This window comes from Homarus americanus, unplaced genomic scaffold (assembly GCF_018991925.1).
Source record: "Homarus americanus isolate GMGI-L3 unplaced genomic scaffold, GMGI_Hamer_2.0 scaffold43075, whole genome shotgun sequence".
Classification (NCBI taxonomy): Eukaryota; Metazoa; Arthropoda; class Malacostraca; order Decapoda; family Nephropidae; genus Homarus; species Homarus americanus.
In genome coordinates, this window is record NW_024756438.1 from 1,237,653 (window position 1) to 1,256,193 (window position 18,541).

The window sequence follows — 18,541 nt, forward strand, 5'->3', positions numbered from 1 at the left end:
CATCTCAGTAAATTACCAGTGTGATCAGTCAGCAGCCACAAATAATGAAAATACAGTTATCAGGAAATTGACTTTGATATTATGTCTTTGCAAAGATTACTTCATGAAATGAGCAGATTGATGATAGTGAAACTTGGCTGGAGGGTAGGATGTTAACCAAGGAAAAGCCAATGTTAATTGGAGAAAGTAGATCAAAGATCACATTCACAGTTCATAGTCAGTCAGACGAACCCATTTTAATGAAACTTAGCCAGTGATTCAGATGAGCAACACCCAAGTCATTTCTTGTATTTGATGAAAATTTGTATTAAAACCTTTACATGTGCCTAGGACATTTGACAGATTTACTCTTTAAAACATAAACCAGTTTGTTGGTTGCCACTTAACCCATCAGCTGTCCTCCATCAAAATAGGAAAAATATCTTAAGATGTTTTTAAGAAACTTTAAGGCACAGACAGTGAATGCTGTACCAGGGTAAATAAAATAGTAATAATAAGAATACTGTAAATTGACACGAGAATGGCTATTAAAAAATATATATATACAGGGAATATACAATACTGTATATGGTGCACGATGCTGTCAGATAAAAGGGTTTTGCTCAATCCAAACCTGTAATCTTTCTCCTTAGTTGAGATCCATACTGTTTATTTGGTCATTTGAATTCTTATGGAGAGTTCTCTGAGGAAGTGAAGCATCAGACTTTATAAATAAATGTTTTATAGGAAGAGTACAGTACCAGCACTTAACAGCCAAAAGACGATGTTCCTAAGGCATAATTAGGTTCAGTGAAAGACTTAATAGACTCTGGTATATAGGGTATGTCCTTTGATCTAATGAGAATTTTATAGCCTTACTTTAGTTATAAACACACGATGTTCGTTGTGATTTAAACTTAAATATTTCATATTCAGAAATCCTTCTTTTGGGACAGGAGGACAATTGGCTTAATGTCTACCTGCTTTTTTTCATAATGAAACACTGGCAGGTATCTGAATACAGTGTACAGTAATGAGGTGCCTGTAAAATTTAATTTATTTGAGGTAATACTTAACAGTTTTTGCTTTTCTTTTACCTGTTGACTGTTTTTAACAAGTGTACATGCTAAAAAAAATGATTTGACTCATTATAATGCCTGTCCAATGATTATTAGTTTGATATTATAACTACTTGGTATGGTAATATCAGGTCTCTGGCCAGTGAGAGTAAATTTTGTGTTGTCAAATCGTGTATCTGTGTGCATGTGTTTGCAAAAATTGTAATGTTAGGGAAGGGGGGTATTATTTAGTTAACAGGCTTTATAGACTAAATGTAGTGTGTGTGCGTGCAGTATTTAGTACACAGGTGTCAAAAAGCAAGTGGGGGAGAATAACTTAATAAAGATGTCATAATTTGTTGTGAAAGGGGAGGATTTTTAAGTACCGGGTATTTTAGAGTGGGTAAAGAAGGATATGCTCTGGCATGAGAAACCAAAAGCACATGTGTGGGAGAGGGTTGGTAAACTGAGGTTTGGCTTCATTACCAATTGGGGAGGTGTGACTAATACCCAGGTGCCAATAACTGAGTGTGTGTGTATGTGTTTGGGGATTATTGCTATAGTAAAAGGTGTTAGAAGCTTTGTGTGTGTGTGCAGAATGGGATTATAAAGGTTGAGCTGTAGAGAACTTGAAAAAAAGATGTGCTCAAGTAAATCGAGATGTGTTTGAGGGATATATACTGTACTTGGGTGTTAAGAGTTGTATGTGGGTTTTGTGAGTTAGATTTTTCAATATTAAAGTGTTTGGTTAACTGTTTGGGGATTTCTAAATATTAAGGTGTAATTGAGTGTTTGGGACAGATTTGTAAATTCTTAGGTTGGTGTGTGGAAGGGAGATTATGTACTAATACTGAGTGTTGTAGTGTTTGTTTAAAAACCAATTGTGTGTGTGTGTGTGGGTGGGTGGAAGGTCTATTAATTCTAAATTCTTAAACCCCAGAATTTTGTAAATAGTGTGATGCTATAAAGTAAAAAGTGTATAATGGGATTGTTTGACCTTGTTCATCATGTAGTTGAGGTTTTGTTTATTTATATGTTTATTCATTTTTGTTTTTTTTTGTTTCATGTGGACCAAAAGGCAGAGGTAATATACTGAAATAATTGATATATTTTTATTTATTCAGTAATTTGTGTAATTCTGGACTAAAATTTTTTTTGTGTTTGCTTGTGCTAGCTGTGTAAATTAGCATTTATTTGTTTTTATTTTTGCACCCATAGACCATCAGTTTACAAATCATCTGCAAAGCTAATTGAATGTACAGTACCTAGTCAGTTGTTCTATTTGAAGTTCTTTCTCTTTGTTGACTGTACTGTATACACCAGTTGTGTTGGACGTACTCAAGGGTTTCATTGTGGTTTCAGGAATTTGGTGTCGGCATCTCAAGACGGCAAGCTTATAGTTTGGGACAGTTACACAACAAACAAGGTGCATGCCATCCCCCTCCGGTCCAGTTGGGTCATGACCTGTGCCTATGCTCCCTCGGGCAGTTATGTTGCCTGTGGTGGCCTTGATAATATCTGTTCCATATACAGGTGAGCTCATTATCAACCATGTGTTATTGCTTTGCCACTAGAATTTGCTAAAGGGTTTAGAAGAGGCTCTACAGGAGTATTAATCTTTACCTTAATTACTTTTTGACCTTTAGTTTAAAGAGATTATTAACAATGACTGTGTAATTAGAAAGGCCATTAAAAAGACTACATCTGCGGGTTAGAAATATCATCAGTATTACAGGTACTGTACTGTATTGTTCACCTTGATCCAAGTTAGAAGGAAGTCACCTTAAATATTTTATTCTTAAGTTTAGATAAAAGATTAGTCCTACATTGATCTATTGTTATCGAAAGAATCATTTACATCTCAATCCAATGTTTTGTAGGTGTAAATGGTTTTCTTATATTTTCAGGGTAGAACATTGAAGTAAGTATTCAGAAAAGTGCTCTTGCTTCACCGCCTTTAGGTTGGAAAAATTTTCATATAATACTGTATACAAGCTAGGAAGAGCAGTTGGAGCTTTGTGATTTCTAGATGTACATAAGTTTCATAATTTTTTTCTCCTTAAATCAGGAAACGCAACAGTACTTGGTGATATCTAGGTACAAGAAGTTGTCGTTTACTGACTTAATTCTGAAGGAAGGACACTTGTTTTATTTTGTCCCTAGGTTTGTAAAGGTGTCATTTATTACTGCAATCTCTAGATTGGGATACCGTAGTCATTACTGTACTCTACATAGTATTGGTAGCTGACATTGATAAAGGTATCATCTTGACGTCTTAAGTAAATAAAAAACATGAGCCATAGTTCTGTAAGTTGTAATAGTTGTTGTATATTTGTTACTGAAACTTCTTGGTCTCGCAGTATATTTAGAATGCAGTGTATGCCCGAGTATCTAGAGTAGGAAAGGTATTGTACGGAGTAAAAATCCCTGTTTTGAAAGGGAGAACAGCTCTTTATGTTGGGAAGGGCACCATGTTGCAGCTTAAGATCTAGTTTTTTGAAGCATACAAAGATGCCAGTAATAGAATCCTCTAAAATTACTGTATATTGTATTATGCTGTAATAGCTATGGTTGTGCAAGACATTAAGGATACTTAATTGCTGTCCAACACTAATTTGTGTATATTAGGGGTCCCCGACTTACGAACGGGGTTAAACTTGAAATTTAGTTTTATTTGCCTCATGACTTATTTTTTTTATTCATTTACTGTATGTCATCTTAAATTAAGTGATTTTAGATGTATATAAGGACTTAGGCTATGATATAGTGGGATTTTAAACATTGTTCTATAAGTACAGTATGCACATAGTGTGTCCGACTTAAAGAACATCCTCAGGAACAGAATCCGTTTGTAATCCAGGGACCCTCTGTATATTAAAAGTGTCCCTGCAGCTTAGGTGATATTTTACTACATTTTCAACTAAGTTGTTCAGAACCTAATTTTCCTTACAGATTTACTTTGGGTCACTTGTACAGTAATGATGTAAGCAGTTAGTCTCACTTAGGTTCATGAGTAACAAAAAGGCTTAAACTTAGGAAAGCTAACACCTGTAAGGAATTCCATTTTATATATATATATATATATATATATATATATATATATATATATATATATATATATATATATATATATATATATATATATATATATATATATATATATATATATATATATATATATACCGTATATATATATATAAATTTATTTTTCCTTTTCAAAAAATTAGATTACAGTACATATCAAATACTTATGCTAAAGTCTTGTTTCCTTACAATGAACTGAATTTTGTCGTCATTACTACAGTACATTATATGACTTAACCTCCATATATCATTGTCAAATGATATTTGATGCTAATACTCAACATTTCCACAGTCTAAAGACCAGAGAAGGAAATGTGAGAGTGAGTAGGGAGTTGCCTGGTCACACTGGTTACCTAAGTTGCTGTCGGTTCGTAGACGACAACCAAATAGTTACAAGCTCGGGAGATATGACCTGGTGAGTACTAATTTTAATTTTGCTTTCACCTGTTTGTAAATATAATCATACAACGGGGGTCTTATGAAAGGTGACCTACATGTGTATAAATACTGTACCTATAAAGTTATTGGTTCCAACCCAAGCTATTCTTCATCATTGGTTACTGGCACTAATTAAAGTACTGAACAACTTTCCCATCATGACCATATTCTTCAAGGAAAAGAAGTATGGGGTGACAGCTGTCACTGAAGGAAAAGAGGTGATCAGGCCTTGGTGCTACAGTAGTCTGCAGTTCCTTGTTTTACGGTTGGCAATATTAGATTTTCTAGTAACAATCTTAGTCCAGCCATCTCCTTAGTTAACAAAGGTCAATGGGTGGGTATTTCAGCTTCACAGTCATTGTCAGAGCCAAGTAATGCATTTACTTATTGCTGTAAGCATTCTGGGAATTTTTGGTTCTACCACATGATTCCATCTCCATCAGAGTTGTAAGGCATCTTCCAGCGTTGAGTTAATTCTTTTTGCAAAAGTAGTTGAGTTTTGCTGATGATTTGGTTTATTCAGAACATACAGAAGCAGGTATGATATCCTTCCAGCCGTACATGATATCCCCAGTGGACTTAAGGATTAAATGTATACTGGTAGTTTTCTTCCTGAAATGGGTTGCAAACTTGTGATGCTAGCACATGGAAGTTGAATATGATTAACAAAATTTAAAGTTAATGTCTCAGGATGGTATGAATTTTCAACTAAGGAGATAGTCTTCTGGTATATACAGTGCTACTATTTTAGTTATAGTTTTACTATAAGGTAAAGTATTTGTTTAAAATCTCCTCAAACTTTTCCTCCCCAAATTTATAGTTCTTCATTACCTGTCCTTGACTTGTTGAGAGTACTGTATCATTTAAAAAGAAGAGAAAGTGGGATACTTTACATCAGTTCTCCCAGGTTTATATTTGAATACAGTTCTTAATATTGCCACCATATGTAACGATGTAATATTTGGCAGAATGGATATTGAAAGAATATTTTTTATTTCAGTGCTCTGTGGGATATTGAGACAGGTCAGCAGTGCACACAATTTACAGGACATACTGGGGATGTGATGTCCCTGTCTTTGTCACCAAACATGAGGACCTTCACATCAGGTGCCTGTGATGCCTCGGCCAAGTTGTGGGATATTCGCGATGGCATGTGCCGCCAGACTTTCCCCGGACATGAATCTGACATCAACGCAGTAACAGTAAGTTATCCATTTATGTTGTTTTCTTTGTTGATTTAGTGATGAGGCTGTAAAAACCTTAAACTTCATAAAGGTTGATTATCTTTGCTAAACTAATAAGTCGAATCTCCAGATGACTCATGATCTGCACCTATGATATATAGTATCTGTACAGTATCTTTGTCCAAGTGAGGGAAAGTGTTGTGTAGATAGTGTAACTCCAAAATGTTGAGGGATTATCCTTCATATGCCCTGTATATACTTGAACATCTTTTGTAATTTCTGCTTGAGTTGGCCAGATAAACATTTGAGGATTCATTTCTTGTAATCAAAATATGAGAATTTACCTGAAAGTTGGTTTGAGTTTTTGCAAAGGAAAGGAATAATGGCTTGAACCATTTTTTACTTTTTGGCTGATTTTTCAGTTTTTTTGTAATAGGGGAGATAAAATTATTTCAGTTTGAATTCTCTAAAGCTCATCTCGTAGAATAACAGTCTTTAGCTCATCTTTTACTTATTCAACTCTCTTTACAGTTCTTCCCTAACGGTCATGCATTTGCTACGGGCTCTGATGATGCCACCTGCCGCCTATTTGACATCCGTGCTGACCAAGAACTGGCCATGTACTCTCATGATAACATTATTTGTGGCATCACATCTGTGGCATTCAGCAAGTCTGGCAGACTTTTGTTGGCTGGTTATGATGATTTTAACTGCAATGTATGGGACTCCATGAGGACAGAAAGAGCTGGTAAGACTTAGTTGTAGCATTAGTATCAAATTCTCATAGGCTTGAGCTAGTCAAAAAATGTGTGGTCACTTGGTCAGGATTGTTATTCAGAGCTAGTTGACCGAACCCAAAAAAAAATTTCAACTTGGGTATATATTGTAGATGGTAACTGGAACTAACGTCTTCAAAATAACTACAGTATTGTAAAATGTATATATATATATATGTATATATATATATATATATATATATATATATATATATATTAAGAAAAACACAAGTTCCCAGAGCTTTTCGTGTAATTCACATCTTGGGTGAGTTCAGTCAGTCTGTATTCACCCCTGAAGATGTAGTTGGCATTCAACATACTAGATCGCACCTACAGTGATTTACTTGCATATATATGTGTGTGTGTGTGTGTGTGTATATATATATATATATATATATATATATATATATATATATATATATATATATATATATATATATATATATATATATATATATATATATATATATATATATATATATGTATATATATATATATATATATAATTTTTTTTTTTTTTTTTTCTGGGATAAGCTCACCCGGGCACAGGTCACTGACCCACATTGGGGTCTAGGGGGTGAAAATTTAATAATAATGACAATTCATAATAAAAATGAATAAATAAAAATTAGAATAATGAAATAATAATGATAATAATAATCATAAAATATATGTGCGTATGGTAACATTTTTGTGTTTCCCCTCCCCCCCCTTTCAGGTGTTTTGGCGGGCCATGACAACCGCGTCAGTTGCCTGGGTGTCACAGAAGATGGTATGGCAGTGGCCACTGGCTCGTGGGACAGCTTCCTCAAGATCTGGAACTAAGCTAGTCCCAACACCACCACCACTCCAGTATCAACATCAGTATCTTCTGAAGGAACCAAATTCCCTCTCTAGGATACACAGTCAAGAAGCTTGGTGTTTGCATGCCTGCGTGTGTGTCTGTGCAGCCCACGCTTATGGTAACACCACTCATTGCTTCATAGCCACCGTTGGTATGGGTCACTCAAGTAGTTGTATACCGAGTTAAGCATGCTTGGTGGACTCGAGTGGATCTTTCTTTTTCATTTTTTGATATGGAAAAAAAATTAGATGAGTCAGTGTAAATGAGTTAGTGAGAGTGGTAAATATATTGGGTAAAACATTAGTGTTGACAAATGAAGAGGCCCATGGGATAGTGGACACAGGTGCATCTGGCACAACACTAAGACAAGTCTGTTCAACAAGAAAAGAAATGGGGTAATTCCTTCAGTGCACGATGTCCTCCAGCCCACGGGCCCTATTGGCTGTGACCCAACGATGGTGGCGACAGCACACACGCAGAAGCCAAGGTGGCGCTGGCTCTTGTGCAGCCAGCTTGAAGATATGGTGAAGATGATCACAAGCATCACACACCAGTGGTGGGGGCTGCTGGATCAACCTGGTTTCAGCTCTCCCATCATTCTCTTCCTTTGATGTCTAGTCAGCCTGATGGAGTTGCTGCATGACTTTGATGCTGAGTGTTTCAGTGGAAGCGGCGGTGGCCGGCGCATTATCTCCACCCCTCCCGAATTGTGCGGGCGAGCAGGCACCGACAGACCTCCCAGCTGGAGCTTGGCAGGTCCCTGTGGTGGCAGTGGCAGTCTGCCAGGACACCACGCCTGGTACTGTCACTCCTCCCTCCCCTCACCCCTCTGCTCCTGCCGCTGCTGCTGCTTGCCACGTGGATGAGTGAAGACTGCACCTGTATCGGCCACGCCTGATGCTCAGGTCAGGGCTGAGGGGTAAGCCCAGGTGAACGCTATGGTAATGTGTTCATAATGCCTTAAGGCAACCTCTACACTCCCTCGTGTCAGTGTGGAGAAAAGTGAGGTGCTTGAGTAAGACAAAATTTTGTCATGTTCCCTGCTCCACTGCTGCTTCTTGCGCGCATGTTCTGCTCTTGTCAGGCCAAGCACCCATTGATGGATTCATCTAACAGGGGAATGCTATTATCCTTATTGGGACCACGTGGTGATAGTGTAAAATTGGAATCGTTCAGAGAAGCTGAAATCTTTGATACAGTTACCCTTCCTGCATATGATTATGAGCGTGCACTTAGATTTTGATTTAAGTGCCATTTTCATGGTGACCTCAACTGCCAATGTAGTTTTAATTTGGGCAATTCTTAGTTAGATAACAAACATTTGTACTCCCTCAAGTTAATCCAAATCTGAAAATCAATCATATTGCTTTATTCAGTCTTCTTAAGATGGTAATCAGTGAAATATTTCCATGATAGCTTGTTGCATTAGTGTAGCCCCAGAGCTAAAGTTATCTCTTTGATAAAAAGAAACATTGCATTGGACTCCTCAAGCCGGAGCACATCACATAACTATCACTGTTTGTTGGTATCTGTATTGACTTTTGTTGGGTTATATTACTGCATTTATTTCTCTTGTAGTAAACATCTGTGATGCCAAATGTGCTGAAGGGCAGTCAAAAGTCTAGATGGATTGTGTGTTGATAAGATTACTGAAAAGAAATTCTGAATGACTTTACAGTAATTGAGTTCAGTGACAAATTGCTCAGATTGCATTATAAGTAGAAAGTGATACAGGTTCATAGATAAACTTCCCCTAAAAAGGCACTGCTCTGAAATACGGAAAAGATTAGAATACAATGTAGTTCTATTTTGTACCCCATTGGAATAAACATTTATGTTAAATGGTTTAAAGGTAGAGGGGAACTGCTCCTAGGTATGTCCACCTACTTAAAGAGCGTAAAATATTTTCAAGTTACGCACAAGTATTAGTAAGGAGAAAGCACAAAAGGGTAATTTTCCTGGTTGAATCTGTGACATTGGTGGACACGAAGAACAATCCTAGCTCAATTCTACTGCTGTAATTATTTTTGGCCCATACCTCCTGTGTGTCAGAACCCAATCAGCTGCAGCTTTCTCTGTATCCCATACAACCTTTTTCATTTTGCCCTCCTCCCAGTTTCCTTCTGTGGCTGCCCAATTTCCCCCCCCCCTCCCATAAATGTCACAAGAAAGCCAAGCTTTGTTGTGCGTATGTTCAGTGATTGCTGAACCAAACAATTTGAACACAATATCAGCATTTCAGGTTACCTTAAGAAAGTTTCATGAATTATTTATCCCTTCAATTTATGTTGATTAATTGTGTATGATTATTTTGCCAAGCGGTGAGTGTCTGGCCTCTGCCCTCTTGGCATTACCGAACAAGACCAGATAAACAGGTGCTTCTGCCTGGATCTGTCCCTGCTCTCTCCGCCACCCGGAAGCTCATAGAACAGCCAAACAATTTCTTAGTGAACATCTTTAAGAAATGCAAGGGCTCAGGGCTGTTCTATGGCCCTCTGGCTGTAGGTGGGAGCCTGCCTGGGATGGGTTTGTTTGGTCATTCGGTGACGGGGTGCCAGTCAGGGTCCACCGTGCACCCCTGGGGTGCCTTCTTCTTCAGTTGCTGCTTCCCGTGCCCCTGTGTTTGTGTGCAGGGTGGTGGTGAATATTCACTAACCACCCGTAATTCCCGGCCCAGTGCCCTGGGAGCACGGCCCAGAACTCTTGCTGGCACCCAGCCCCGCGGTTGTGCCTCAAGGGACTTTTAAGTGAGGCCAAACACTCACTTGGATGTCCAAGTTTCTAATAAAGAATAATGGTAGTAGTTTTTTCTCAGCCAAAAACATGTGTAAAGATAAAATGGTATAAATAGTAGTCAGATTTTAAAACCCTTTTCCGGGAGTGTGAAGTGTCAATTGTAGCATTATAATTCCATAACTGTAATGATACTAAGCCAAATGGAACCCTCTCTCCAGCGCCCTAGCCAGGAGATTTCCAGATGGCGGGCGCGGTGGTGCTGGGCGGGGTGGGGCGGGCCAGTAGTAGAAGCAGCGTGGCAGGGGCAGGGCAGTCGCTCTCCACCACGACCAGCAGCGCCCAGCCCCTGCCTCAGTCCCCGTCTGGGGGCCGCCCGCCATGCCCCTCCCCCACTACCAACAACACTCACAGACAAGTGTGCAGCAAAGTCACTCCTGCTACAAAATTGTTATTTTACATGCAAACAATGAATTTATGTAACTTAAGCAAGGTATGATTTTTATTTCGACATGAGGTTTCTAATACCCAGTGAGTTGTAGAAGAGTAGTCCACCGCAGAGGCATTACTTTTACACGAGGCGGGCTCCAAGGCGGGTCAGCGGTAACCACCAGACTAGTGAGTGCCAGTGAGATGGGTAGCAGGAGCTGTTGGGGTGTAAAGGTGTAATGATCAACTCCTCCCCTATCCCGCCACTGCCAGGTGGACGACGCATGACCAACGATGCGTTGCAGCCACCGTCTATGGGACCCGCACACTGTTATATGAGGGATTTTTCAATTGATTCCAACTCCGGTTGTAGCTTATGAAGTCTCGTTTGTGAATTTGTCATGTAAGTAACTATCTGACTTGTCCAATAAAGCTATTTGTCTTTACATTTGTTGTGTCAAATATCTCCTTAATGTATATTCAATTTCATTTTATACTGAAAGCTAAATGACTTATAAGTCTGTACATCCCACAATGTTTAAAATTTTGTGGAGAAATTATTAATGAAGGAAATGGATGTGAATAGAAACATAGTGCTATTAGAATATTACTATTGACTGTGTAACATAGAGTACTTGACACTTGGAAGATGAACACCCGACATGGCAAATGGAACCACTTCTGGATTGAGGTTAAATAGATGGGCCACTAAAATACATGTATGTCTGTATGTTTGCCATTAATAAGTACCGTACCATTTATTGAAAAGTGCTTATTTAGAAGTTTTTTGCTTTCTCAAATATGAATTCACTCGATTAAAAAGAAAACCTTTTTTCATATGCAGGGTACTGTACAGTACTTTGTATGGGAATTAATTTAATTTCAAGGTAAATATTCAGTCATATGTATATAATTTGTTAATACTGTACCATGTTTTATGGCATATAAGATGCACTTTTTTTTTTGTCTGAGAAATGGATAAAAAAAAATCTGCAGGTGTCCTATACGTAAAGTTGCAGTCTCCCCTCAAGCTAATGAATCCCCCTATTGCTGTCTCTTGTAGGCTAAATTCTACCTAACCCAACTCCATAATTAAAAATGTTACTGCTTACTTAAACATTATAATTATTATTTTTAATAAATTTAAAAATAATTGTTGTAAATACAAAAAAGTCGATCTGCAATTACTGTACTGTACTGATGCGGTAACCCGAGACGATTAACATCCATTCGGCAGACATCCAACTCTTCGAAGCACTATAATTTATTACTGCCAGACTTGAAACATTTATTTTTCAATCTACAAATACCTGATACAAATGAAGACTTAAGATAACTTTCTTTTCACATACACTGTACATGTTAACATCACTGGCAGCATTGTAGCCAGGTTAAACTCATCTCTGTAACCACCAGGCTGCTACTGTTTTTCAACTCGTATTTTTGGGTAGATATATGTATTTTTCTCATTTATTTTTACTGATACTGTATTCAGGCACACACCATCCTACATGCATACAAATTAGCTGGCTTAGTTGGGGGAGGAGAATTGCTAGGGAATCAGCAGAGGTAGCGTCACCGATGCTATGGTGAACGGAGTACAGTTGTACAGTACTATATAGCTCCTCCCCGACTTACGACCTGCCTCAGTCGTACCAAAATTTTGTTAAATTACGTATTTTCAAGTCCCAACGTCAGTACACAGAAAATTTTCGTTTGTAATTCACTTTAAAATGGCTGGCAAGCTTAGAAGTGAGAGTTTTGTGGTGCTGAGAAGAAAAAGAGACCCATTTTAGATTTTCTATGTATTAAGCATTTACCACTTACGACCATTTCGACTTAGGACCTGGATTTGGGTCCCTAACCCCGTCGTAAGTCGGGGAGGAGCTATATATGCAAATGGCGACTGTTAACTTTAATTTTGGCTTTTATTCACTGGTTTGGCAATAGTAGCTTTTTTTTCTTTTTTTTACTATTTTATAGGTTTTTTATTTATTCCTCACATTTACTGGTACTGTATAAATTGTTTAAAGAAAGTTACGGCTACAGGAGGAAATTACACAAGTTTTATCCCAAATACTCCCTGCTAAAATGGTGGGTGCATCTTGTGCCATAAAATACGGCATTTTTATTTTATTTTTTCCAACCTATGTGCACCTGCTTCACTCATCCCACAGGGGACTGAGGTTAGGTTGCTATGATTTTTTTCGAGATGGATTTTATCACCTCAACAGTTTGTATTTTTATCTCTAACGTGTTGTAGATATTGAAAAATCAAGCATGTTCCTCAAGGTATGAAGTAATGTTGTGTGAATGGACTTGAAGCACTGCCGCCCCCCCCCCCCCTTAAACAAAAGAAAAAAATAATTTTGGCCTTTACTCTCATTTCATTTTGACATTTAATGTTAAACTTTTTTTTTCGTTTATCCCCTTTAAGTATTAATGCAGGCGTGAAAGAGTGTTGATTCTTCATTGTTAATGTACCACATGAGGAATGTACTGCCTTTGTTTTTATTATAATTTTTTAACATGGATACATATTTAAAAAAATAGAAATTGCTCGTATGTTTAAGATAACAATAATGCTTGTGCAAAACTTATTGTTAGGTACATTTACACCACCATGAGGGTGGAAGGATGCTTTATCATTGTGAGCATGGTTTGTAAATCTTTTTACTGTGGTTTTTCATAATGTAATTGCAATTGGTAATGGTTGAAATGATAAATTATCCTGCTATTTGTAACTAAATAGGACTTAGTGCCAGTGTTTGATTAGTGAACAGGTGTGAAAGGGGAAATATTACATTTATTACTTTAATTAAAAAAATACATATACCCTGAATATCAAACTTCAGTAACAGGGTGTCAGTTACATAATCATCTGGTGATAGAGTACAGTAGGTGTATATTGTAAATACAGTACTCCCCTACACAGCTGCTGTCGTTTATCAGTGATGCTGTAAGGGGAAGCCAACAGCGAGAGGAAGTTTCCAATTTACATCATCAAACCAATTTTATGTAATAGACCTAAGTCTTATATGCAGTACAGGTAGTTTACTTTCTCCCTAATTGGAGTCTGGGTGCACGTTTTTCCCACCTTTCACCACTTGTAAGTGTTTCAGTACCTGGGTCTTGCGTGGTGCCTTGCTAAATCCCTCATAATTTTGGATAAATTTCAGTTCAGAATTATAAATATGATTTGGTTATTACCTGCCGACGGTCGCTTGGGCACCATTAACCCCGCCACCCCTTTACTGCCTCGCCCACCCTCTATCTCTTCAATTTTTTTTATTTTTTTTATTGCTCTCCTGTTTATTATCACGACGGGGAACTTGTCACATCTATTCTTACTGTTTATGATTTTACGGGAAGATGAAATAGATGGCAGACTATTGCATAATGGTAAAAAAATAGAAGGGTGTTTGTGTGTTTGTCACTGTACACCCACACAGCAGCTACTCATTCTAAAGTACATAGGGGGCAGTCAATTATCCCATGTCCTATGTAGACTGTCTAATTCACATAGCACTCATATGCACACATGGAGTAAATTTAACTTAGAGTATACAGTCTGACCTCACACCCAACTCATAATCTAACCTCCCATCCCACCTACCACGACACCCTTTTAATTGGGTGACTGCAAGATATAGCGAGTTTATCAACTATGAAACGTTTTTGCTAAGTTTGGTTTTAGTTTACATTTAAGGTAACCTCTATTATAACACTGCTTTATTCACCTATGTTCCTTATGTCTGTCCTGGACAAAACTAGGCAGTGAATAAGACTGACTTGGTGGTGCTATTTCAGGCTCTGGTATCGTCGTACAAAAGTGCCAATTGCTTCCTCAGTCGTTTCTCAAATGGATTTTTTTTACAGTTAATTATGCATTGTAAATCCGGGTGGCTGGAATTGTTTTTTATCGGTGTGCTGTGTGTGTGTGTGTAGCTGGAAGAGTGGGTAGTGCTCTTGGTACAGTTATTGTTAGGGTGTTATGAATGTTATCTGTTACTATCATGCAGCCTAACCACAATTGTTGTTGTTATTTTTTGGTATATTTATATCATTTATGGATCGATTTTGAAAACAAGACTATTATTATCAGAGAGGCAGAGAGCGCAAAGACAATGGTCACCAGTCTACACAATTAAAACAAAAAGTCATGGGTGTTTACGTGTGGTTAAGTCCTTATGAATTATGCATCTGTCAAACGCTAGAGGAAGTATTTCCGGGTGCTTTATACAGTCAAGGCCGGGTTACGGTGGGGGTACAGGCAGAAGCTACTGTATCAACCCCTGAATATGGTTTTGTAATATTTTTCATTGCTAGAATTCACGGGTGTTTAAGAAAATGGAAATATATGCAATTACTACTACTACTATTTTTACTAGTGCAAATACCAACACTACTACTATTATTACCATTGTTACTATTAGCTACGGTACTATTATTACGATTGCCATTACTCCAACTACTATTACTGCTCTTACTACTATAATTAATGGCACTACTACAACTACTACTGTTAATAATAATACCAATAATTTCACACCAAGCATTATAAGGCACAAAGAGTCTAATTGGTAGTTTGAAAGTACAATAAGCGAGGAGGAAGCGTAGACCTGCTCACCCACCGAGGAACTGATTTTGGTTAGGTTAAGGTTACACCATTAACAGGGTACCCTGTACACTAAATTCCACACGTAGGTACTTCATCGTCAGGAGATGTAGGAAGTATTTCGTTTGTTATGTTGTGTGTAATGTTTCAATCTTGGGATCACCTGAACGAATCTCTACCCCAGTTTATTTCATGAAAGATTAACAACCTTAACACTAATTAGGGGGGGGTGGAGTGAGGTTAGGTTAAGTCCAGTTACAGAAACTAAATTAACCAGACTTACATTAACCTAACTTAATTTAACCTATTCTACACTTAAATTAACCTAATCTTTTAATCAAACTTAAATTAACTTAACCAATGCCTGAAAAAAATTACGTTAACTTATTGAAACGAGAAATTAACTACATGAACGATACAGGTCGTGGAGCACGCGCAGAAAATTCCCCGAGGCAGTCAGTCATTCCTGGAGGTGAGAAGGGGGGGGGCTTACGTGCTGGTACCCCTGGGCAACACCTTGGGCGCTCTGATACTGTATGACCCAACAAGGGCACTGTAATTTGGTGCAGGTACAGTGACACAGCAACTACAGCACATGCAGAAGTATTAGCAACTACAACACCTACAGAAGTATTACAGCAACTACATCACCTACAGAAGCATTACAGCAACTACAACACCTACAGAAGTATTACAGCAACTACAACACCTACAGAAGTTTTACAGCAGATTTTTTTCATTCAAACTTCACCATAAAGTACACAATAACCTTCTAAATGAGTTAAGTCATACTCGAGGAGTTATGTCGTACTCAAGATGAAGTCGTACTTACGGGAGCTAAACAGTAATCACAGTAGTCAAGAGTTTAAGTACTCGGGGGTTAAGTTATTCTCAAATCAAGTGGTTAAACAGTACTCAAGTTTTTTAAGTCGGTTTCAAGGGGTTAGATCGTACTCAAGGGATTAAGTAGTACGTAGGCCATAAGTCGAACTCAAGGGCTTAAGTCATACTCAGGGGCTTAAGTCGAACTCAAGGGCATAAGTCGTACTCGGGGGCATAAGTCGTACTCATGGGTTAAAAATCGTACTCAAGAGGTTAATTTACCTTTCCCCAAACACTCAAGACCCATTATGTGGATCACTACATGCAACTCATTCAAATTTATTGTTTATGTTAATGAGATTCGGGCTGTTAATATTTTTTTATGAGTTCGTGAGACGTGAAGTCGGATTTATGAGGCAGCAGACGATGGTAAACAAACGCGAGGGAAATGACGATGGTAGTGGCTGTAAAATGATAATGACGATGATGATTGTAAAAAGAAATGACAATGGTGGTATAACAAATAAAAAAATTTAAATAAATAACAGTAAATGAAAGACACGTTAAAGAAAGCAATACAAGTGTCGATATATTCCGACCTCAATGTTTGCCCTAACAACACAAGTAAGGAAGGCAACACTTGTGGTTAGACTCGCCAAGTATGTAACACACTTAAAACACCTATGACTGTCTGGGATTATACTCAATACAACTCTCATATGTTTTGTGGGACTTTGATGTGGTCTAACATACAGTACTCTAACACAGACATACAAACACACACACACACAAACACCTAAACTCCACTGGTCTTATACGTACTAACCTCCAAAACAAAAATTTACATACACACATACACGGCACAATACAGTTCCTCACGGCATCCTTAACTAGAAGTCCTTATCAAGAAGGTTATGAGCTGAGCCAGAGGAAAACACGATAACACTGGTGGAGGGGGACTTTCACCACCAAGCAGTGGAAGCTTTTCATACGTCAACAAAAAACCCACATGCAGTCAGAAAGCCAAAAATAAACCCTTGCTTGTTTTCATTCATCCTCAGTGACTAAAAAAACCCCATCCGTGATAACGCATTTCCTTATATGTATTATAATATAAGATGGGACTTTGTTTTTATCTAGGACTGAGAATAATAGTCGATTCTTCAAGTCTTATCAAAAGTCAAGGACAGTAACAACATTTCTGGGACATTTGAATGGATTCCAGACGAGGTAACGAGGTACAGCTTTGATTTCCTGCAGGTAACGTCACTCACCTCAACCCAATGCCAGTGCATCTCGTCTTATCTCCGGTACTACACACACACACACAGACTACTGGCCTCAACCCCATTGCGAAAAACACTAACTTAAACCAAATGTCAACAGGAATATAGTCCTATCCCCAGTACCAATGTAAACAAATCAATGTCAACAAGCCAATATAAACAAGCCACTGCCAACACACCGCCAAAGACAACCACTGCCAACACACCGCCAAAGACAACCACTGCCAACACACCGCCAAAGACAACCACTGCCAACACACCGCCAAAGACAACCACTGCCAACACACCGCCAAAGACAACCACTGCCAAACACACCGCCAAAGACAACCCACTGCCAACACACACCGCCAAAGACAACCACTTCAAGCAACAACACACCGCCAAAGACAACCACTGCCAACACACTGCCAAAGACAACACTGCCAACACACCGCCAAAGACAACCACATCACAACACACCGCCAAAGACAAACCACTGCCAACACACCGCCAAAGACAACCACTGCCAACACACCGCCAAAGACAACCACTGCCAACACACCGCCAAAGACAACCACTGCCAACATTAACACCGCCAAAAGTTGACAAACCACCGGGCAATACACCAACTCAACACTACCATCATAACACCGCCAAGACAACCACTGCCAACACACCGCCAAAGACAACCACTGTCAACACACCGCCAAAGACACAACCACTGCCAAACACACCGCCAAAGACAACCACCAACACACCGCCAAAGACAACCACTGCCAACACACCGCCAAAGACAACCACTGCTTAACACACCAACTCAACACCACCACTGTCAACACACCGCCAGCATTTAACCACTGCCAACACACCGCCAAAGACAACCACTGCCAACACACCGCCAGCACAACCACCGCCAACACACCGCCAAAGACAACCACCGCTAACACACCAACCTTCAACACCACCACCGTCAACACACCGCCAGACAACCACTGCCAACACCGCCAAAGACAACTACTGCCAACACACCGCCAAAGACAACCACTGCCAACACACCAACTCAACACCACCACCGTCAACACACCGCCAAAGACAAACCACTGCCAACACACCGCCAAAGACAACTGCCAACACACCGCCAAAGACAACCACTGCCAACACACCGCCAAAGACAACCACTGCCAACACACCACCACTGCCACACACACCACTGCCAACACACCGCCAAAGACAACCACTGCCAACACACCGCCAAAGACAACCACTGCCAACACACCGCCAAAGACAACCACTGCCAACACACCGCCAAAG

The 18,541-nt window shown here is 38.9% G+C and overlaps 1 protein-coding gene across 6 annotated transcripts in view; it reads left to right on the forward strand.

The window, feature by feature from the left end:
• Nucleotides 1-10,971, forward strand: part of LOC121856797 (guanine nucleotide-binding protein G(I)/G(S)/G(T) subunit beta-1) — a 62,687-nt gene extending 51,716 nt beyond the window's left edge. For 4 of the 6 annotated variants that reach the window (XM_042352506.1, XM_042352507.1, XM_042352509.1 and 1 more), the window contains exons 4-9: nt 2,116-2,121; nt 2,400-2,570; nt 4,414-4,536; nt 5,560-5,761; nt 6,275-6,491; nt 7,238-10,971. In XM_042352506.1, the coding sequence (XP_042208440.1) occupies nt 2,116-2,121; nt 2,400-2,570; nt 4,414-4,536; nt 5,560-5,761; nt 6,275-6,491; nt 7,238-7,344 (826 nt within the window). In that variant the 3' untranslated portion in view covers nt 7,345-10,971. The remainder of the gene's footprint in view (nt 1-2,115; nt 2,122-2,399; nt 2,571-4,413; nt 4,537-5,559; nt 5,762-6,274; nt 6,492-7,237) is intronic. The other 2 variants (XM_042352510.1, XM_042352511.1) reach the window with 1 other exon arrangement.
• The last annotated feature ends 7,570 nt before the right edge of the window (nt 10,972-18,541 follow it).